The following is a 21,662-nucleotide window of genomic DNA, read 5'->3' on the forward strand; positions in this document are numbered from 1 at the left end:
TGCTTTCTTGCTGCACTGAAACACACACACACACACACACACACACACACACACACACACACACACCAGAGAGCTGGAGGGGTAGCCAGGGGAGGATGGTTGACTTCAGAAAGGTCTCAGCTCTTTGATCAGAGCTCATCAGTCTTGTATTTTTCTGTCACTGTGTTTAACATCTTTATAGCTCAAGGAATCAAAAGGAACCAAGAGATGGAAATGTCTGCACAAAGCACCGTCGTGATCTAAAACAGGTTTCAAACAGAAGAGAAACACATCTGACAGGTACGCCAGTGAAAAAAAATGGAAGTGCGCAGCAGAAGCTTCTCAGTGGACAGCGAAACAGTCGCTGCTGTTGCCTCACACCAGCAGGTGGCTCATTCTCACATTACTCAACACAGAGCCAAAGATAATGGCTCAAATGCCCCATTCAAAGTGCTACAATCTTTGTTGAGCTACAATAATACAATAATTTGGACTAAGTATAATGAATACATCTCAAGCAGTTTCTCTTCATTTCAAATAATGGAAAGTGAAGTTGATAGCCCATCCCAGCTAGCTTAGAGCCAAAGGTGTCTGCAGATATATTATAGCTGCTATGTGCTATGCTAACTACAGTGATATTCAGCGGCAGCACCTATGACCTTCTCGCCTCTAAGCTCCCTTGGGCCCACAATAACAACCTCAGTTTTACTGGTATTGAGCATCAGGACATTTTGCACCATCCAGGTTTTGACGTCACTAAGGAAAGTTCATAATTGAACTAAGATTGCTGCGCTTCATCACTTTAATTGACAGATATAACTGTATCATCTGCATAATGGTGGAATGTGATGTTCTGCTTTCTAATGATGTCACCAAGAGGTAACATTTAAATGTTAAAAGAGGAGTGGTCCAATGACAAACCCTTGTGGGACTCCAAATATTTGCTTTGTTCGTTTTTTCTTGCCTCCTGTGTCTTCTCCTCTATCTGTACGGTGGTCTGGACGGCCCGTTAGCATTCAGGTTCATGTGAGCCACACCAACGTTAACTTGCAAGTCAGCTAAGACCCCGTTTTAAAAAGAAGGCGTGGTCTGCTCAAGAAATAATACCATAAACAAATGAAAATCAGAGTCATGGAAATTTTACTTGTCTGGTTTTGTTTCCTCAGACGTCAGATTTTTCCTTTCAAAGTGTTGGACCAACAAAAAGTCAAAAAGTGTATTTTTGACAGATTTTTGGTTCCACAGAAAAAACGGAACTGACACTCACTTGAAGTTTGTGCGTTTGTGTCTAACTTTGCCTTGTGGCCTTGTGTGGATGTGTGTGGATGCTTGGAATGTCACTCAAGCCAGAGTTGGAAGTAAAGGGGTTAAAGTGGGAAAGTGTGTGGAGGAGCAGAGGAGTCGCTGCAGAGAACAAAGAAACCCTGCGCCTCTTTCATTCACTCAACCTGCAGCGACCGATTCCACTCCTCTTCTTGGTGTGTTCTTCCTCTGTGCACTCCACTCTCTCTCGCTCTCTCTCTCTCCCTCTCTCCCTCTCTCTCTCCGCTGTGTCTGCAGGACAAACAAAAGGATGTGGAACGTTCTGTTTAGCTGCAGCGTCTTGTCCCTGCAAATGTTCCACTGTTTGCCAGCAGGTCAGAGGAAGCCACCGGCTGCCTGGCACACGCAGCTTCAGGTGAGTGGACCTTCCAGTCTGTCCGCAGTTTGCAGAGTTGCAGATCCAAGAGGACGCTGCTGTATGTTGGTGATGGTAGAGTAAAACCATGCACATCAACGCTTGGAAAAGCAACGTGTTTCCTATCAAATCTCTGCAAAGCTTCATTGAACGTATCTGTGAGTCTCTACAAGGTTTAATATCAGCGTCTTAGTTATTTTACTCCCACTTTGTGCTTTTAAGAAACACACACAAACCCAAAAGCAGTTCTGTGAACTCTGGTGCTTAAAGTTGGAAGGAAGAAATGTGTGCAGGGCTGCTGAGCTGTTAGTGGAAATATCACTTCAGTTTATCAATGATAACTGTGTCTTAGTTGATGAGTGTGCGGTGAAATAGTTTCTCATAGATAATGCACACAGTGTGTTTGCATGTTGTGTTACTGGATGATGTCATCAAGTGGCAAAAACAAGAGTCCAAATAAAACACATTTGTTACGATGTCTTGCGGCTGCATGGACAGAGTCAGAGCGACTCGGGAGTTGTGAGTAGTTATTAACTACGGGAGTGAATCAGCTCCAACAGGCAGGGACAAGTTCTCAGGCAGCCGGCGGAGGTTTAAAACTCAGCTCCCTCCTCTTCACCTCAATCACTTAACAAAGAAAGACAGAGAGAGAGAAAACATCCATGGGCCACTGAGAAAGAAATTGTCAAGCATGCTCATAAAACACGAAGCCTCTGATGGGACAGTTTCCCTCTGAAACCTGCTCACTGTTCACAGCAGGTAAAAGCAGGTTAAAGTTCTGGCATTTCACAACAACAACAACAACAAAAAACAAAAAAACATAACTTTGTCTCTCACCATTACACAATGTACTGACACTTAGCATACTTAGCACATACTTAGCACAAGCATAGGTATCAAACTCTGGCCCGCTGGACAGATTTGGCCCCGCAGTGTCATTATATTTGGCCCAGGAGGCCAAAACAAAGTCACTAATACAGTAGAGCTGCAGTTATACAGCACATGTAGCCACTAATACTACAACTCCCAGAATGCTCTGCTGGGATTTTGGCCCGACAATCCATACAGGACGTTGATTGAACGATACTGTTATTATTATGACCTCATTGGTTTATTGTTGTTATCTTATTGTGAAATGTATGATGAGCCTGTGGAAAAAAGTTCCTGTTGAAATTTAAATCAGATGGCTGCAAATAAAAAAGAGCCTCCTCATTTTTATTGACCTTTTCTTTGTTTTGATGAGGTTTTTTTTATTTGAAATGTGATTTTGCATGCGTGCACTATGAAGTCATTGATTGTCTAGTATGAAGCTTTGCTTTGTTCCATATTCAGCTTGTTTGGCTCCACATAAAAAGGTTCACTGTTCTGTCTGGAGGAAGATTTTGTTCAATCAACATCAATGCTGGACCCAGACTGAGTGTTCTAGGTGGTTCTGGTGGTAGTTCTAGGTGGTTCTGGGTGCTTATAGATGGTTCTGGTGGTGGTTCCCCTGCTCTACAGTGAGAGTCCTCCTGTCATCAAACATCTCCGCTCAGCTGGTTTGTGTGCGCAGGTCTAAAGCCCAACAGCTTTCCTCCACCGTGTCAATCCACCATCTTGTGCTTCTTGTGCCAAAACTCTTTATGCAAAGTGCATTTTTCCCTTTAATCCCTGCGGTTGTATCTTGTTAGATCAGTCGCCTTCAGAGCCTTCATGACGCACTCCCTCAGGTATGCAGCAGAGGACGCTGTGTCATGGCAGGACAGGGGATTTCCAGACACGGCCAACACAAAGAACAGATTCAAGCCAGGCTGTTTGTGCATAGACCGCAATTTTTTTTTTGTTTTTTTTAGCCGTGTGCGTGTACATACCTGTATGCACTGTTGGGTCACGTTTAATTGGTATTGAAGAAATGTAAGACATCCTGCCTGTTGAACAACAATGCTTTCAACTGTGGTGCTTCTCCAAAAGAAGCAGGGCCTCCAGACCAGAGCGGTGAACATTAGAAGGCCTGGATTGTTTTTGCCAATGGCTTTGACAGAGTAGAAGACTGTCCACACCAGCGGGGCCAAACCCAGAGACTCAGTGGAGCCAAAACTAAAGCTTGGACAAAGTCTCGGAACCAAGAACCAAGAACAGTGAACCCAGTTAACATGGAGCCAAACAAGTTTTGCTTCAACCTAAATATGGAACAAGCAAAGCTGAATACTAGAGAATAGATAACTTAAGCTTAGAAATGATGAAGACCTGTTTGGACGGGCCGCTCTTCGCAGGGATGGCCCAGCAGCAACACTCACTTCAGTCTGAAGAAAACTGGCAGACGTGAACGGGAGACGCAGACCGACGGCTACCAAGCGAAGTCCACCGTGGGGTCCGACGGCGAGGCTGCCGTCTGGAAACGTCTTGGCTGCGGGGTTCCAGACTCCCATATCCTCACACAAAGGCCCTCGCCATCCTACCGCCTGATGAAGGAAGGTCTAAGTCAGAAGCAGCGCAGCAGGAGATTTGCTCTGTTTGGAGGCCGCTGGGAAAAGACCGACCTCACTTACAAGTAAGAAATCCAAAAATTGCTTTGTCAGTATTTTTTTTTTTATTAGAGTCTTTTTTCTAGACAGAATTTTAAGACAGTAAATGTGTGTTTGTGTTTCCCATAGGATCATGCGTTTCCCCAGGCAGATGGGCAAAGACAAAGTGAGACGCGTCCTCCAGGAGGCGCTAAGTGTGTGGAGTGCAGTCACGCCTCTGAGGTTCAGGGAGGTGACCGCCAATGAGCAGGCCAACATCATCATTGACTTCAACAGGTAAGAGATGCCCTGGTGGGTCAGGGTTAACCCTGTCTGCAGGGTTTCTCCTGGGAAAAGACTGGAGGCCGCTGGGCCGCCGCCACTGGCAGGGTTTCCTGTGGGAAATCATCGGCAAACACAATGTGACAGAAGAAAACTGTTGAGACCAATGATGCGCTGAGAAAAAGTAACATTACCTCTTACTGTGCGTGTATTACTGTGTAATATGTGGCAGTGTTTGCGTGCGTGAACGCTGCATTATGTCTTGGAATTGAAAGGCTTTGAGGTGGGGAAGCTGCAGCGGTGTTTGTATCAGTACCAGTCCAGACCAGAACCACCAGAACCACTTGTTCCACAGTAACAACTTCACCAATGCGCAGCGTTATTGCATGTAATGAATTACTTCATGGTATAATTATGCTGAGTTGTTGCAAACGTGAAGATCTAATGATGTACGATGATGAAAGTATGTTACTAACGTCAAGATCATCAGCCCACTTTATTGTGTAGCTATTGAGAAATAGAAGAAAGCTACAAGGAGAGAATATTGGATCTAACATTTCTGACAGAGGAGCCGTGACAGTTTACTTACTGTCATTGAAATAAAGCTTTGATGTAGTTTTCCTTCTTCTTTTTCTTCTCCATCATCAAATCATCACACCTGGACTCGGTGTCAGAGGCAAGAAAAAGATGTTGTGGGGGGGGACACCCCCACCTAGCATACGACGTGATGCAATCATTTGATTGGATGGTGTGATGACTCCCGCAGGTACTGGCACGGTGACAGCTTACCTTTCGATGGTCCTGGAGGAATCCTGGCCCACGCCTTCTTCCCCAGGACTCACAGAGAGGGAGAGGTCCACTTTGACTATGACGAGCACTGGACGGTGGGGAACAATGTGGGTATGTGTGTTCCCATTTTGAAAGTACTTCAAAATGTACATGGATGGGTTTTTAGACAGTATTCAGATTACAGCCCGAGCATCGACATTTATTGATTTATTTTTCATATTAAATTCTTATTGTGCCATTGGAGGGTCTCAGCTCAAAACGTTTTTTCACATGTGATTTGCTAAGTGGTGTAGCCCAGCTAAGTGGTATAGCCCAGCGTTATAGTCCAGACCGGACCAACCAACCGAGACCAAGACATGATCCAGACCAGAGAGCATCCAGATCAAGACCAGACTCGTCCGAGTCCGACTTGAGAGCGAGAGCCTGGAACAGTGGTCTGCAGAGCGAGACCCTCGAACCCTCCTGTACTACAACTCTAGCACAGCCACAGCATAGCAAGACTGTACCACTTAGCAGATATGGACCAGTGAGGTGCAGGCATGACTCGCAACGTGTACCCATCACCATCCATCCATGCATCCTTTGTTCTCCCATGTAGGCACAGACCTCCTGCAGGTGGCAGCTCATGAGTTTGGCCACGTGCTGGGCCTGCAGCACTCGCTGGAACCCGGCGCCGTCATGTCTCCCTTCTACAGCGACTCCTACCCCCTGCGGCTCAGCGAGGACGACACCAGGGGCATCCAGCACCTCTATGGTGCCCCGGTCCATGCATCGCCTGAGATGACCAACGAGATCGACTCTGACGTGGTGAGACGTTAACAGCACACCTCCACGTCATAACTGGATGAGGTCCATTGTGTTTTCATACTCTAAGTTATACATTATTATTATTAGTGTTTTTCTTTGGTAACAGACACGTGACTATTTTGAGATGTTATGTTCTTACCTTGATGTGATTGGACGATAGCTTCCGTCTCCTTCAGAACCTCACACCTGGGTGCTGCTGTTGTGTTGTGTGACGCGTCTTTATCAGCTGCTATCACGGAGGTGTTTCCGACCTGTCACAAATAGGGTGACAGGTGGGAAACGCCTCTCACTGATGCAGGTCCGCTGCTCCCCTGTAGGGCGGCGCTCCAGGTGTGAGGGAGCAGGTTCGCTCCCTCACACCTGTTCACTTTCGTATCTCCTACCAGTCACATTTTTGACAGGTGGGAAACACCAGCTGATAATTAAGCGTCACATAGCAGCGCCGCCACCTGGTGTGAGGTTCTGGGATAGACGGAAGCTACCTGTCCAAACTTGTCAAGGTACAAAATGACATCTGAAAACAGCCATGTCTGTGTTATCAAAGGAAAGCAGTGATTGCAGCTCAGATCTCCAGGTGCTCTTTGGGATTCCAAAATCTTGATGTCTTTCTGTCCCAGCCGGACGCCTGCAGGACAAACTTTAACGCAGTTTCCATGATCCGAGGAGAACTTTTCTTCTTCAAGTCACCGTACGTTTGGCGCATTCGTGACCGGCAGCTACAACCGGGTTATCCTGCGTTAGCGTCGCGCCACTGGAGGGGCATTCCCAACCACATTGATGCTGCTTATGAGGACAAATCTGGAAACATCTGGTTCTTCCAAGGTGGGTCAGTTAAGAAGCGTTCCAAGGGGAGGACAACCAAATGACAAGTGTTAAGATGTATCGCATTCATTATGACATCATAGATATTAGTCCGCATGACCCTTGACACTGCACTGTGAAACCAAAAGTTGTTAGAACTTGGCAAATTATGATTGGGCGATGACTGTGAGGGAGCTGTACAGAACACAATGTCCAGAGAGTTGAAGCTGAAAAGAAGTTTTTGCGCCACCAGGTGGTGAGTACTGGGTGTTTGACGCTGAGAGGAGAATCACGGGGCCGGCGGCGCTGTGGGCGCTGGGTCTTCCTGTCACTCACATCCACGCAGCTCTGAAGTGGCAGGAGGTGGACGGCAGCGACAAGGTTTACCTGCTCAAGTCCTCGTCCTATTGGCCCTTCAGCCCTCAGAAGAACCAGGTGGAGGACGGCCACCCCCGCAGCACCGCCACGTGGGAGGGCTTCCCCAGCCGCATCGACGCTGCCTTCAGGGACCACGATGGTGAGGCAGCGTTTCTCAACATGTGAATAAAGTGGGAGTGGAGCAGAAACTCTTCACATTTCTGTTCTGTCACCAGTTGTAGCAGTAGTAGTAGTAGTACTAGTATTAGTAGTAGTGGTAGTAGTAGTAGTAGTGGCAGTAGTACTAGTATTAGTAGTAGTACTAGTAGTAGTAGTAGGGGTAGTAGTAGTAGTATCAGCAGTAGTAGCAGTAGTAGTAGTAGTAGGGGTAGTACTACTAGTAGTAGTACTCGTATTAGTAGTAGTAGTAGTAGTAGTATACAGTTGACACTGAGCTCTTCTCCTGCAGGTTATGCTGTCATCCTGAGTGGGCTGCACTATTGGAAGTTTGACCCGCTGGAGCTAACGGTGCTAGCAGGCTACCCTCGCAGCATTGGTCGAGACTTCTTTGGCTGCGCTGCCCATCAAGCCATCCATCCATACTTCATCTGACTGACTGACTGACTGACTGATTGACTCGCCCAAAAAGGAACTGCAATCAGTTCAACTTTGATTGAAAAACAAGTTAGAGTACATTCACACAGACTGCAGCCTGTTGGGTAAAAAGAACAGTTTTATAAATATGATGTTAATATGTTTCACCTCCTCTGATAGTGAAAGCCACAGATGATTTGCTTGCATGTGCTGATGTTCAAAGTGCTGATGATGACAAACTGTTTTACTGAAATCTTCCATGTTTCAGTCGAGAGCGATGACCCACAATGTGAACCAATCGCACCGTCACTGCGGACGATCTGCAGCTCTGCAGCTGCACGTGCAGTTGAAAACACAGCTATTGTGTAAGACCCAGTAAATACCCACAAAATCAGCAACAATAACACAACAGTTGTCAGTAGTTTAAGGTCAATCTTAAACTACTGGCGACAGTTCTATCTATGGCCTGAGGAGGCACTGTAGCTCGTCCTGCAAGCTTCGTTAAAGCCTTGATTTATTAACATTATTCTTGGCCAATTTCCAGAGGATTGTTCGGTAATATGCTTCATATTTTTAGTTGCAATTTGTGTCAAACCATGAGTCTGATCTTTACAAGGATGTTGTCTTTGTTTATTTGTATTTATGTATTTGTTTTCAGTGCCGGACACTGATGATTGCAGGACACTGTAGACTCCTGATGTTTGTCTGTGAGACGTGAAATGCTGGGTGAATTATGAAAGAAACACTGTCAACAATCTAAAAATAACTGTCTGGGATTCACGGCGTCTTTACTTGCAACAATAAAAATGTTGTTTTTCATTTATCAAAGACGCGTCTGTGAAGAGATGTTATTTCTCACAGTCTTCATCAGAAAGGTCTCAGCACTACACACTGCTAGACTCTATTAACACATCACTCTTGGTGCTTTACAGCTGTGTAGCTGCAGCTGCAGCTACAAGTGAGGCAGGCAAAGATCAATTCTAACATTTTTATTGTCACTTACATAAAAACAGTCTTTGAAAAATAAAGAATGTCAACACAAGGCAAAAAATACACAACGTAACATTATTTTCCAAAAGTATGTTCAAGTTGTAAATACAAAGTGAAAAAGTAATCAGCACTGTCGGCTTTGTGTCCCGCAAGAACACAAGAGTTCACTCGGCTACGCTAGGAAAAGAAAAGATGTGATACACGAGTGTGTCAGTGTTGCTGTGATGATGTCGTTGATTTTCACACACACACGCACGCAGTGATGCTACACGCAAGCTTTACAGTACAAATCATCAACATAGTTTAAGAAATCCCTCCGTCAGTGGTTTTGATATTAGAAATTGTCAGTTTACACAGATTTGACTGTAACACAACTGAAGGATTCTCTTCAACACTGTCCTGTTTGCTTTTAATAAAAAGGAAAAACTTCGGGGAAAAAAATCTCACTGTAACACACTGTAAGTTACGACCTTCACAAGGTCAAAGACTTTAGGACCTTTGATTGGTCGTCAATTCCAAGCAAAGTGTTAATGTGGTGAAAAGATGTAGAAAGGTAACGTTGTGTTGTTTAGTGGAGAAGCCGGCGAGTCTGACTGAGTTTCACTGACGATGCTGCGACAACTGCTACCAAAGACACTCAGACAAACATCCTAGTGTGATGATGGTGTGACACTGGTACATCAGGTATGAGAGGATGGTGTGGTGCTGAATGCAGTGACAGAGTGTGTAGCCAGCATCACTGGAGGCCTGCCGACACACTGGAATGTTCTCATCCTCCTGCAGGCGCCACTCAGTAACACAGCATCCACTGGAGGAGCTGACACAGCCAAGTCTGTGTGTGTGTGTGTGTGGTTGCTTCACCAGGACGGAGCTGTGTTGGCCAATCGTCTCATCCGCCTGGGAACACACAACACAACACAACACAACACTTACTACTGAAGACAACACACTGTTTTCAAGGACCGTCTCAATTACAAGCTGGAAATAAATACATTGGAAATGCAGTTGGCGGCACGTAGGACTACGTTTTCACACATACAGTATGCGTGTGTGAACACACACACACACACACACACACACACACACACACACACACACACACACACACACACACACACACACACACACACACACAAGTGATGCAACAATACTCAGTACTTTACCAAAACCTTGGTCACTACGTTTCAGCCAAGGGGTTTCATACCTTGTGTTTCTGTCTTGATCACGAATCTTCTTCTCCATTTCAGCGTCAGTGAGGGTCTCCAGCAGGGGGCACCACTGGTCTGCATCCCCAGTGTTGCGGATGGCTATTTCCACTGTGGGCAGGGGGTTCTCACTGAGGAGAAACACCAACACTGTCATTACCACAGCACTGGAGTGTGGAGATACACAGGGAGGGTTGGGGGGGGGGGTATTGGTCCTTCTCCACTAGCACCTACTTGACTCTATCTGCTTCGTGGCAGTAGCAGGAAAATGACAGCGTTCAGAGGGAGCCTCGAGTGCAGGCCTCTCATTGGACAGGACAAGCAGTTTAAAAAAAAGAAGCGACTCCGTTGCAAAAATGAAAGCCATTTCTAAATGTCTGCTGGTAGAATTGGACCTTTTCAGATGATGTGAAGCTTTAGAAAACGGTGCCGTGGACGAACAAAGAGGTTTTGAGCTTAGTGGCAGATCAACGGAATCAATGGAAAGTTTAACCAGTCACCAAGTCACTAACTCATCCTGCGTGCAACCGGGGGAACAGGAGAAAAGGTTGGAAACGAATGGACAGAGGTGAAGAGACATTGAAGATGAAGGATTTAGTTCATGATGATTTGTTGATTTCAGTTCAGCTCCAGGCAGAGGGAGGGTGGAGGTACCTGAAGGCGTAGGTCCTCTGGTGCCAGCTGAGCTGCCCACGGATGCTGTAGGCCACCGTGGTGACAAACTCTCCTCCCAGACCCAGCTCGGAGCACAGCGTCAGGGCAAAAGACTCAGGGGAGTTCTCCCTCTCAGACATGTCCCACTCAAACTGGTCCACCAGCGAGATGTTGCCCACGTGGATGTTGAGCTGTGGAATATGATGCAACATCATCAACATACAGCAGCATCAAGGGTTCCACACAAGGCAGGACACACATTTCCTCACTGGTCTGGATGGGTGGATGGATGGGTGGATGGATGGGTGGATGGATGATGGGTGGATGGATGGATGGATGAGTGGATGGATGGGTGGATGGATGAGTGGATGGATGGGTGGCTGGATGGATGGATGAGTGGATGGATGGATGGATGGGTGGATGGGTGGTTGACTGGGTGGTTGGATGGATGGATGGATGGATGGATGGATGGGTGGATGGATGAGTGGGTGGGTGGGTGGGTGGATGGATGGGTGGATGGGCGGGTGGATGGGCGGGTGGATGGATGAGTGGGTGGGTGGATGGGTGGATGGATGGGTGGATGGATGGGTGCTGCTGTTGGAGGCAGTGGTGTGTCACTGATAGTCGTCCCCTTGGAAACACCATGTGGTAACAGCATTCACAGACGTGTAACATTGTATCCATTATCATCACTTGACATTTTCCTCACTCACTCAGTGTGTTTGCTGTTCCAAATATGAGACAACAAGTTCATGATTAGGTCATCTATGAATGGCTAACAGATTCAGTGGTTGTGTAAAAAGACTCACTTGTGGCACTCTTACACGGACACTGTCGATGATAAAAGATATTGAAAGGCTTTGTGGATCCAAACAACAAGGATCAAGTCAAGGCACAGAGCAGCAGCTACATCCCACTGACGGACAACCATCTGGGTTCCTTCTCAGGGACCCACCTTGATGATGACCCTCTGGTCTGCCTGCTCATCCACAACGCCGTCAGCAGGGTAGGAGTCAATCTGCTGACGAATGGCTGAGGCAATCGCTGGGACGAAAGCCAGAGGATTGAGATCCAGGTCGTCACAGAGAATCTCGGCAAACATCTCCGGGGTCATCAGTTTCTCTGAGCGAGGAGACGGACACGGAGAAACATTGCAAAGAGGGACGAGACGATGACAAAGACCTTGCAAAAAAGGAACTAGATTTTTATACCGTTCATGTTCCAAGTGAAGGCATCTCGCAGCTTCTGTCCGTCTATCTCCATGTCCAGGCGGATGGGAACAAGCGCCTCCATTTGCGCTGCATTCTCGTGGATGACAGCAGGGTCGTGGTCATCAAAGCTAAGACAGACAAGATGTTCACACAGCGGTCCTTTAAGAAAGAAAGGGACCTTCTGCCTTGTTTTAGCAGCACGCCTGCCACAGTTGGCTGCTCTGCACTCGCTGAACTCAACAACAATATACAGTCGCACACAGCCTGGACCAAAAGTTCTAAATCGTCTGCTCCTCAGTGCCTGACACCTCGTGTTGGTGGAGCGCTTTGGTTGTCATTTACTGCTGTACAAATAAAAGTTGATTGATTGATTGATTGAAAAGTACTTTTGTAAATATTGTTTTTATTTTCATCTCACAATGGGGTAATTGTTGTTGTATGTTAACACCTTTGTGTTAAGTGCAGTGGTATTCAGCTGCACATTTGCATGCAAAATGAATAAGTGTGAACACAAATCTGTGTAGAATTTCTCCCTGCAGATGAAAGGCGCTGGGGAAGTGCTGGTAAATCTCGGAGGTGATTCGCTGGAGTCGCGTCCTCACCACAAGGGGAAGGTCCTCTTCTTGTCACGGCCCATTCGGTTGCGGTTGATGGTGGTCGAGCAAGGAACTGCATCCAGGTGGTGAGAGCTGTTGGGCAACGTTGGAACCCACTGACTGCTCTTCTTCGCTTTCTGCTCTCTTCACCGGGTGGACGATGACGACAACAACAACAACAACAACAACAACAACAACAACAACAAGTTAGGAATTGTGTGAGAGTTGAAGGTAACACAATTCTATCTAGTTTGAGGGTAAATTCCTATATTTACAAATAAAATGGATCCTATTAGTTTCCTTATAAACAGTAAAACAAACTACCACTACTACTTGTACTACTACTTGTACTACTACTTGTACTACCACAACTATTAAGAGAGACGGTCTTTCCTAGGTCATCTGAAGCCTTTTTACATCCCAGAATATTCTGTGAAAAACCTTCAACTTTAATGCATTATTATTATTAGTATTATTATTATTATTATTATGCATTAGATATAAATCAGACTTGCTCTTTTTATTCAGTGCGTCGTAATACTGAAAGAAACAATGCGATAATAAAAAGAGGGATGAAATGTGGCACAGGGCAGCAATCACCTGACGTAGGTCGGGGGCTCAGTGTTGATGGAAACGGCCTTGTACTTCTCATCGTTGCCCTTGAAGATCTCCTCACACTCTGACGCCTTCAGCAAAGTTACGCTCGTGGCTGCACAAGTGCCGGTGAAAGAAGAGGTTTGCAAGAACTTGCGATGATGCAGCGTTCGTAAAGTTTTCAACAAGTTGGCAAAATGGCTTTAACGCTCACAGAGAAATCAGCAACTTTGATGGAGAATAAACAAAGCACTGAGTGGATTTGCTGGGTAATATCAGCTCATATCAATAGAATTCATATGTGTATATATCAATAGTGTGTCTGTGTTTGTGTCTGGAAATGACACACACACACACACACACACACACACACACAGGACCTTTACCACTCACCATGTGATGATGCAACGATTTTCTTTCTCTCCTCCACAGAGGCCAACCTCCTCCACAGTGATGGATATCTTTTATAAAGAGATCCTCGGAACATACGGAGATAGTTTCCCACCTGGAAATCATGGAAAAGTCACATTTCTCACTAATAAACGTAAGTAACAACCACGTAACAACCATGTAACAACCATGTAACAACCATGTAACACGGCAACTAACAAATAAAACTATGAATTCTAGAAACAAACATGCAACATTGTCCACTTTCTTGATGAGTGAGCAACTGTTGGTTAACTGGTTGACTGCTGGTTAACTGGTTGACTAACTAACTTCGGGGCTCCGTTCTTTGACAGCAAAGTCGGAAAACAAGTCACCGTGCGTTAGCTAGTTCGGTTCGGTTCGGTTCGGTTCGATTCGGTGCAGACCTACACTGATGCCCGAGGTTTCAGTGCTGCTAATCTTTAAAGACGACGGTGTTCGCTTCAGTTCGGCTCGGACCCGCACACCTGTAGGTGGCTGCTGGGTGTTTAATCAGCAATAATATTTTCTAATTGGTTGACAAAGCGCCCAATGGGGCAGGTTAGCAGCATGCTAGTCTAAAACCGCAGGTGTTGCTGCTACTGAGGCTAAAGCTACGCGTTGGGACGTGGTGAGAAGGTGTCTCCTACCTCGGAGCCCACCATGTAGAAGTCTCCATCCTGCTCCAGCTGGAACTTGACCGGCTTCTGGCCGAACGTCTTGCTGAGCGCCAACTGCATCTCCACCGGCCGGCCGCCTTCTCCTCACTGCATGTTTACGATCTTAGCTAAAAACATAGGAAGTTACGTGCGCGCTCCTTGATAGCGCGTCATTTCCTGTTTTAAATCAAGAAAAGAAAAACATAACGTTCTGGAAAAACAGGCGTAAAACGAAATCTACGCACAGGCGTCGAGAAGGAGAAGAAATGCGTTGTTTTGTCTGCTCTGTTTGATCGGTGCCGTCTCGATAGCGACTTTTCCCGGAAAACCTAAAAGCATCATTTGTTCTTGAGGCAGAGGCGGCACGACGCCCACTACCTACAGAAGCCCATTGCAGCGACACAAGAAAAAAAAAACGGCTCAAATTTCGCGCAGAAAACGTCAAACTTCTACGTTACTACGTGAAAATCATTACGAAATAACGTAAACCGCTTTCACGTTATAGTTCTCATGTTAAAGTGTGAAATCATCACATAATTTCGTGAAAGTTTGGCATTATTTCGTGAAAAGTTTCACGTAATAACTTAAGAGCTTCACGTTTTTTTAATGTTATCATTAATAAACCTTGTTTATTTTTTTCATAGGCCGTTGTGCGACGAGTATAAAAAACAGGTGGAAGAAATCATCAAAATGTTTTGGGGTTTCAGGTAATATTCATACACGCATGCAATGAGATGAAAGCAAACACAACTTGCCACACACATTTATTTAAAAAAAAATGAAATATAAACAGCCCTCTCCCCTCCACTTGCTAGGTTAATTATTTCCAACATTTTCTGCAGTCAGTAGGACAGCTTTTCGGTTCGTCTGAGACGAAGACAAATGTCCTACAAGTCCAAAGGTCTCCAGATCCAAAGTTCCATCAGAAGTATCTTAAAGCAACAATCTGCCGTCAAGCCGCTTGGAGGATCACTTTAAACCCATGAAAAAAGACGTTGGAGTTCTCCTCAACTCACGTCGGCTTCAAGTCGGCTCTGTTTTTTTTTTAATTTCCCCACGAAACCAAACAAACAAGACCAAAAAAAGGGCATCATGGTCTCCTTGGTTGGGCCTCAGCGACGCCGTTAGCCTCCCAGACGCTGGCCCTCCCCCCAGGCAAAGCCCCCCGGCCGCTCCTCCGGCAGGGGGTTGTAGTTAGCGTCTTCCTCTGGAGTATCAAACAGCATCTTTCTGCAAGAGACACACAATTCAAACAGTAAGTCAAAAAATAAGTCAACGGAACGTGACGGACGCTTGGGGAGAGTGACGGTCCGGTTCGGTTGCTTCCACAAAAACATTCAGAGGAACTCACATGATAGACGGAGTTTTTAGCCACCTTCCTCCACCCGGCTGGTTGGGAAAAACATCCTCCAGGAAGAAATACACATGACCAACGGCAATACCTTAAGGGAAACAAACAGTCAAGCCAATGACTTTGCATGGATACAATTAGCCGTATCCTAGTCACACTATACAACAATGACACTACGTCTTCCTTTCTTTCTACGCTCATCTCGTCACCAGAACTCAAAGAAGACATCAAGCGGGCACCTAGAAGATCCACGATGATGGAGTTGCCCAGCAGCAGAGAGAATCCCATCAGCACCCAGGGCAAGAAGGGCGCCTGGAAGTTGAGCAGGCCAAAGAAATTCATCCTGACGTTGGGGTTCCGCCTGCTCCAGATGTACACCAGCATGATGGTGAAGGCCTGGCCCAGGAACACCAGGCTCACAAAGGTGCCAAATATCTGGATGCACGTCAAGAACCTGACCGAACCCATTGACCACACTGACGTTCTGAACCAGGACCGACCTCTGAACCTGGTGCTGCATTCAACGCCACAAACATTCTCATATACTGGCAGACACATTTGAATCATTTTGGTTGCTTCAGTTTTAAATCACTAAATAAAGAGCGGCCTCACATGCTGACCGCTTTTGGATTTTTTTTTTTTTTACAATATTTAAATTTGACACTTTTCCAGATGCAGCAACACAAGTTAAGCTAAGTATCAGAGCTTTCAAATAAAAGTAAATGTAAAGTGAATGTATAACAGCCATGGGTGGTGCTACACAGGTATTTGTGAGAGGATACAGTCATGAGAAGTCCACCAAAGAGGAACATGAAGACGAAGTCAGCGGTGCGTCCTCTGAACGAGCCCTCCTCCAGCATCCGACAGTATCTGTACCTTCAGTCCAGCAGCTCAGGAAAAACTCATTCACATCTTGACAAAGAAAATGTCCACAGAACAATGCCACCTACTGGAGGAACCTCTACTAGATTCTTCTCCTCCTCCTCAAGCCTGGTTGGTGGAACCCTGACCCTCTGCGTCAGCTCAAATTCAATATATTCTATATCATTATTATCATTATTATTGTTGTTGTTATTATAATTATTAGTTAGCTTCTTCACTATTCCTCCTTTGTTCCAGCCATCACAGTTGTTTCCTCTCTGTGTTTGCCTCTGACATCCCTTCACTCGGATGAAACCCTTCTGTTTCCCTTGTGAAACACACAGCAGCTCAAACACGCAAGAAGGATACAAAAATATCATGTTGAACAGGAAATTAAAGCCTACTGGTCCGAAAAACAGGAAGTTGGTTATTAGTCGCCATACCTACAACGAGAGAGGGGAGAACTTTTCATGCAGGGAACAACAGGCCAATCACCTTCTCAGACACACAGCAGCCTCTCTCAATATTATGGACATCACTTGTAAAACAATCACCCTGTCAATACCATGCAAATGTCTTGTTTTTCCTTTCTTAGTCTATATATGTTTGTATTTTATTTCTTGGTATTTTTATTAATAGAATTTCCTTCTTTTGCACTGTATTGTTGCTGTAATTAAAAAACCTGCACACGCGCGCACACACGCACACACACACACACACACACACACACACACACACACACACACACACACACACACACACACACACACACACACCTCACCTGGTAATTCTTTAAAATCAAATCTGGATTGAAGTATAACTGAAATGGTGTGATGATCTCCAGTTGCTGTAGAAGAAGACGAGAATGAAGAAGTTTACACAGTCAGACTGGATAACGAGGTAGAACCTCATCCTCATCTTCCTCCCCCTCCACGTCCTCCACCACCAACTCCTCAACACAGTCAGGCTACAAGACCTGTGACAAACTATCCATCTGTCTATCTGTCTAGTATCTATTATCTATCTAGTATCTATCTGTCTAGTGTCTATCGCTCTCTATCTATCCATCTATCTGTCGGTCTATGTATCTAAATGTCTATGTAGTAGCTATCTATCTAGTATACAAATATCTATGTAGACATGACGTGTTTTTCTTACCCTGTCAGGACGTTCAAAGCAAGAGACTGCGTCACAAGTGGCACACCTGACCTGTGTGTGTGTGTGTGTGTGTGTGTGTGTGTGTGTGTGTGTGTTTCGTATGTTTTCCCTGAGTGTGTGTGTTGGCTGTTTTCCTGGCTTTGCACAGTGGTCGATGTGACCGCTGGCGTCACATTTAACCAGCCGTGACGCTCCTCTGCTCGCTCACAGCAGCACTGCAGAAAGTCTGCACTCCTTTGTCTCGCTCGCCCGAGGAGTTGAATTTAGCTTTTTCTTTCCTCGACACACGTCGCTACGCTGACAACGTTTTCTCGCGACTTGAAATAAAGCGTTAGCATTGTGCTAATACACTGCTGCTGTCCCCCAGTGCTAGCGCTGTAGCTGTAGCTGTGGCTAGGCTACGAGCTAACAGAGTCGCACCGGCCACGTTCACTAGTCAATAATCATTATGATGTCAGAGTGAATTGAGTGGTGCCGGTACCAGCTGACGGTACCGGTGTGGGTCTTACCACTGCTGCCGTGGTGAGGACGCAGGCGGTGGTGTAAGCCCTGGTCACCACCGGGATCTGCAGGTACTCCTGCTGCAGTGTTTGGTACGCCATTTTGGTCCCACCGAACACTTCCGGCACTTTCTTGACACGTCATGACAAGTCAACGCGGAAACGCGTGTTGCGTTCAAGAGCAATTGTATTTTACAAGACCCGTACATAACAGTAGTAGTTGCTGGAAAAGAAACAAGTGTACGCAAAAGGTCAAATAAAATATAATAAATCACACAAATCATTATTTTTAAACTATCACGACATAACGAACGTCATTAGGTATTACTGTTAAAGCCAAACAGTGTAGGTCTTAGGTGTCAAATTCTGGCCTGCAGACCAAATTAGGCCTGCAGTGTCATTATATTTGGCCCACCACTATTATACAGTACACGTAGCGCTAATACTACAAAGTGTATTTTGGCTTGTGAGTCAGGACAGGACGTTGATTGAAGGATATTATTATGACTTTGCCAGTTCATTGTTGTTTTATTTTGAAATGTATTATCACTCCATTGGAAAAAGATTCCTGTTGAAAGTTAAATCTGAAGACTGCAAATAAAAAAAAGAGACACACAATTTTTATTGACATCTTATTGATTGTCTAGCATGAAGCTTTGCTTTGTCCCATACTCAGGTTGTTTGGCTCCATATAAAAAGGTTCACTGTTCGATCTGGAGGAAGCTTTTGTTCAATAAAAATCAATGTTGGACCGAGACTTTGTCCCAGTTTTAATGTTGTCCCACTGTGTGGCCCCAGGTCTACAGTGAGTCTCTGACCATGCTGCTGTCGACGTCTATGTAAGCGTTCAGTACGTCCAGAGCTGAAGGCCGGAGCTCGGGCTCCTCCTCCTTGCACTGCTGGTGGATGTGAAAGAGATGGAAATGGACCAGATCTCCTCCTGGGACGCTTCCCATGAGGAAGCGCACCACCTCAGGGATCTTCCAAATGTCAGTCTTCTCGTCGTAGCCCGGCATCAGCTGGTCTGAGAAGGGTTCACGGTGAGGCCACAGCTGCTCCGGGGCCACAAAGTCTCCGCTGAGCTGCCTGCGACCGCACTTCACCAGCAGGCCCGGTGACGAGTCCACCTCCGGCAGCGCGTCCACGTCGTTGACCACCACGCTCAGATCGGCCGTCAGCAGGAACTGAGAGAGGGTTTTCTCCAGGCTGTTGGAGTCGCACATGACGCGCCGGCCGGCCGGGCTGTTGTGAAGGAAGTGGAGGATGGAGACGTAGTCCCGGGCCAGGCGCAGCCGCACCTGCCAACTGTCCAGCTGCCGGTACGCTCTCTGCGCCAAGACCTGCTCCAGGTTGAGCAGTGAGCCCAGCGGGTGGTGCTCCGTCACCAGGGTGTGCTCTTCAGGGCAGAACCCCACCAACTGCACCACCAGGGGGCCCTGCAGGGCCTCTAGCATGGATACTCCGTGGAGGAAGTCGTCCAGATAATCCAGGGAGGTCAGCGTGGACACAGCGACCTTCTGACCTCTCCACTCTGCCAGGAACACCTGGAAGACAAAGAGTTGAGAGGTGAAACATTGGCAATGGTCACCAAACACAAGACAAAGTAACTGTGTCAGATGTGATAACGATAGTGTTGTAGTCCAGACGGCACCAACCGACCCAGACCTGATCAAGACTATAGAGAGCATCAAGATCCAGACCAAGACTGAAGACATCATAGAAAGATCACAACCAAACAGAACAAATGATCAGGATCTATTTTTTTTTTAAATCCCAGTTTGCTTCTACATCACTGGAGCAGCATCATTTCCTTTCAGTAAGGTTTTCATGATCTTTCTTTACCATTTAGAAAAAACAACTTTGCTTCATAACAGTAAAAACCAAATGAACTGGAACTAAGGGTGCAGGATGTCACCAACATTGTGAAACAAGGAAGCAGCTGAATTCTCTTCTGGTATTATCATGTCATTACAGTGTTGTCTGAGTCTCCACTGAGTCTCTGGATCAAAAATACAGTCCAGTCCAGTCCAAGACCAGGACCTATCTGGAGGACTACAACACTACCACTGCAAGTGAGCAGGCCAGTCTTCTGGTCACTTGCAATACAGTAGTAGAGTTGTAGTCCTCCAGATTGGTCCTTGTCTGGAGAACAGTCTGGAGGACTACAACACTAGATGATGAGGTGTGTTTTAAAATCCAGTCAACAAACATTCAGAGCATAAAAGCCAAGACCTTCACCTTCTTAACAACCCCTTGGCCAATCAGCTTGAGTGTGCGGATCTCTGTGTTGATCTCCTGACACTGGAGCCAGGCAGCGCAGCTTGGCATCGCTCCTATTTTAAAGTGTCCCGGTGAGCAGCCAAGATGGGAGGACACCACCTGGTGGTCGGCATGAGACTCGGACTCAGAATACAGCAGGTGGACCCACAGGTTGCTGAGGAGCAGAGACGTGAGGCACAGAGCCACGGCCAGGAGAACACTGGAGGTCACAGTGGGGGTCACACTGGGGGTCACACTGGGGGTCACACTGGAGCTCCTGCTCCAAGGCATGGTGCTCTGCATTAAGAGGAGGAGGGGGAGAGGAGAGTTAACAATAAAAATGTAAAATATTATTACTGCAAACATCAAAATCATTGGACATGCTTATGGCGATTATGTATCGTTTGTGTGTGTGTGTGTGTGTGTGTGTGTGTGTGTGTGTGTGTGTGTGTGTGTGTACATACATAGTACAGAATGTATATACCTTACATTTGTATTTAATTCACTGCTAAGCACTCTGGATGCTAACTAGCATTTTGTTGATTTGTACCTGTGACAATAAAGTTCAATCTAATCTAACAAAAGGCCGCTCGTCCACCTCCCACCTGGGAGACACCTAGAGAGACCCTGCTAAATAAGCATACGAGCTCCATCACACTGTGCAGACGAACCTCCTGCTGCGGAAGTTCGCCCACCAGCCCGCTGGGGGGCGTCACTCAGCCCTGCACGCACGATACAATGTTTGTGCCTTCGGCAGGCGTACCTGTTTTTCCAGTGGACTCCCATTCAGTGTCTCTCTTCCTTTATATCCCCTGCTCCTTCTTCCTCCTTTCGCCTCGCTTCTCCTGCTCCTCTTCCTCTTCCACCAGCTCTCAGCTCTTCTTCTTCTTCTTCTTCTTCTTCTTCTTCTATTATGGCGGGTGGCAACATAAGGTGCATTACCGCCATCTAACGTATTGGAGTGTGAACCAGCGTTATCCAACCCAGACCGACAGAAAAGAGAAGAGAAGAGAAGAAATCTGTTTTATTGTCTTTCAGAAGTTGAAGAGGTTTCTCTGATCCAGTGGTTGAGTGTCTCCCTCCCCTTCATACTCACCTGGGAGTATGAAGGGGGGGTGAGTTTTAAGGAAGAAAAAACAACAAAACGCCAGTATCTTTTAATCAATGAAGAATTCGTTAAAAACTTGAATAATGCTCATCAAATAATGCAATCAGTTCATAAAAAAGTGCAAGAATAATTAAAATTAAGTCTAGGGCGACACAGTGGTTAGCGCTGGAACTCTAAGTTGTCCTGAGGTGTGAGTGCGAATGGTTGCGTGTCTCTGTGGTTGTGGATTAGAATTCATTCATTCATTCATTCATTCATTGAAGAGGGCTGTGTGTGTGTGTGTGTGTGTGTGTGTGTGTGTGTGTGTGTGTGTGTGTGTGTGTGTGTGTGTGTGTGTG

At 46.1% G+C, this 21,662-nt stretch overlaps 4 protein-coding genes across 4 annotated transcripts; 1 reads left to right on the forward strand and 3 right to left on the reverse strand.

The window, feature by feature from the left end:
- The first annotated feature begins 1,452 nt into the window (after window positions 1–1,452).
- On the forward strand, window positions 1,453–8,665 carry LOC142890393 (stromelysin-3-like). Its single transcript, XM_076029377.1, has 8 exons — window positions 1,453–1,657; window positions 3,910–4,187; window positions 4,291–4,437; window positions 5,189–5,322; window positions 5,810–6,018; window positions 6,636–6,840; window positions 7,073–7,336; window positions 7,646–8,665. Exons 1-8 carry the CDS (start codon window positions 1,553–1,555, stop codon window positions 7,786–7,788), a joined length of 1,485 nt encoding a protein of 494 aa, XP_075885492.1. The 5' UTR covers window positions 1,453–1,552; the 3' UTR covers window positions 7,789–8,665.
- Window positions 8,666–8,744: 79 nt separating this feature from the next.
- On the reverse strand, window positions 8,745–14,235 carry LOC142890394 (SWI/SNF-related matrix-associated actin-dependent regulator of chromatin subfamily B member 1-like). Its single transcript, XM_076029379.1, has 9 exons — window positions 14,079–14,235; window positions 13,414–13,525; window positions 13,027–13,135; window positions 12,433–12,570; window positions 11,831–11,958; window positions 11,575–11,741; window positions 10,620–10,810; window positions 9,965–10,096; window positions 8,745–9,657 (listed from the first exon to the last, which is right to left on the reverse strand). Exons 1-9 carry the CDS (start codon window positions 14,166–14,168, stop codon window positions 9,618–9,620), a joined length of 1,107 nt encoding a protein of 368 aa, XP_075885494.1. The 5' UTR covers window positions 14,169–14,235; the 3' UTR covers window positions 8,745–9,617.
- A 599-nt stretch (window positions 14,236–14,834) lies between these two features.
- derl2 (derlin 2) lies at window positions 14,835–18,112 on the reverse strand. The gene is made up of 7 exons (XM_076029401.1): window positions 17,967–18,112; window positions 17,081–17,146; window positions 16,669–16,742; window positions 16,221–16,314; window positions 15,678–15,873; window positions 15,439–15,529; window positions 14,835–15,317 (listed from the first exon to the last, which is right to left on the reverse strand). Exons 1-7 carry the CDS (start codon window positions 18,057–18,059, stop codon window positions 15,212–15,214), a joined length of 720 nt encoding a protein of 239 aa, XP_075885516.1. The 5' UTR covers window positions 18,060–18,112; the 3' UTR covers window positions 14,835–15,211.
- A 444-nt stretch (window positions 18,113–18,556) lies between these two features.
- pomk (protein O-mannose kinase) lies at window positions 18,557–21,204 on the reverse strand. Its single transcript, XM_076029400.1, has 3 exons — window positions 20,980–21,204; window positions 20,196–20,513; window positions 18,557–19,501 (listed from the first exon to the last, which is right to left on the reverse strand). Exons 2-3 carry the CDS (start codon window positions 20,505–20,507, stop codon window positions 18,758–18,760), a joined length of 1,056 nt encoding a protein of 351 aa, XP_075885515.1. The 5' UTR covers window positions 20,508–20,513; window positions 20,980–21,204; the 3' UTR covers window positions 18,557–18,757.
- Window positions 21,205–21,662: the final 458 nt, after the last annotated feature.

This window comes from Nelusetta ayraudi, unplaced genomic scaffold, assembly GCF_046127955.1.
Source record: "Nelusetta ayraudi isolate G7.1 ecotype Tasmania unplaced genomic scaffold, CSIRO-AGI_Nayr_v1 ptg000026l, whole genome shotgun sequence".
NCBI lineage: Eukaryota > Metazoa > Chordata > Actinopteri > Tetraodontiformes > Monacanthidae > Nelusetta > Nelusetta ayraudi.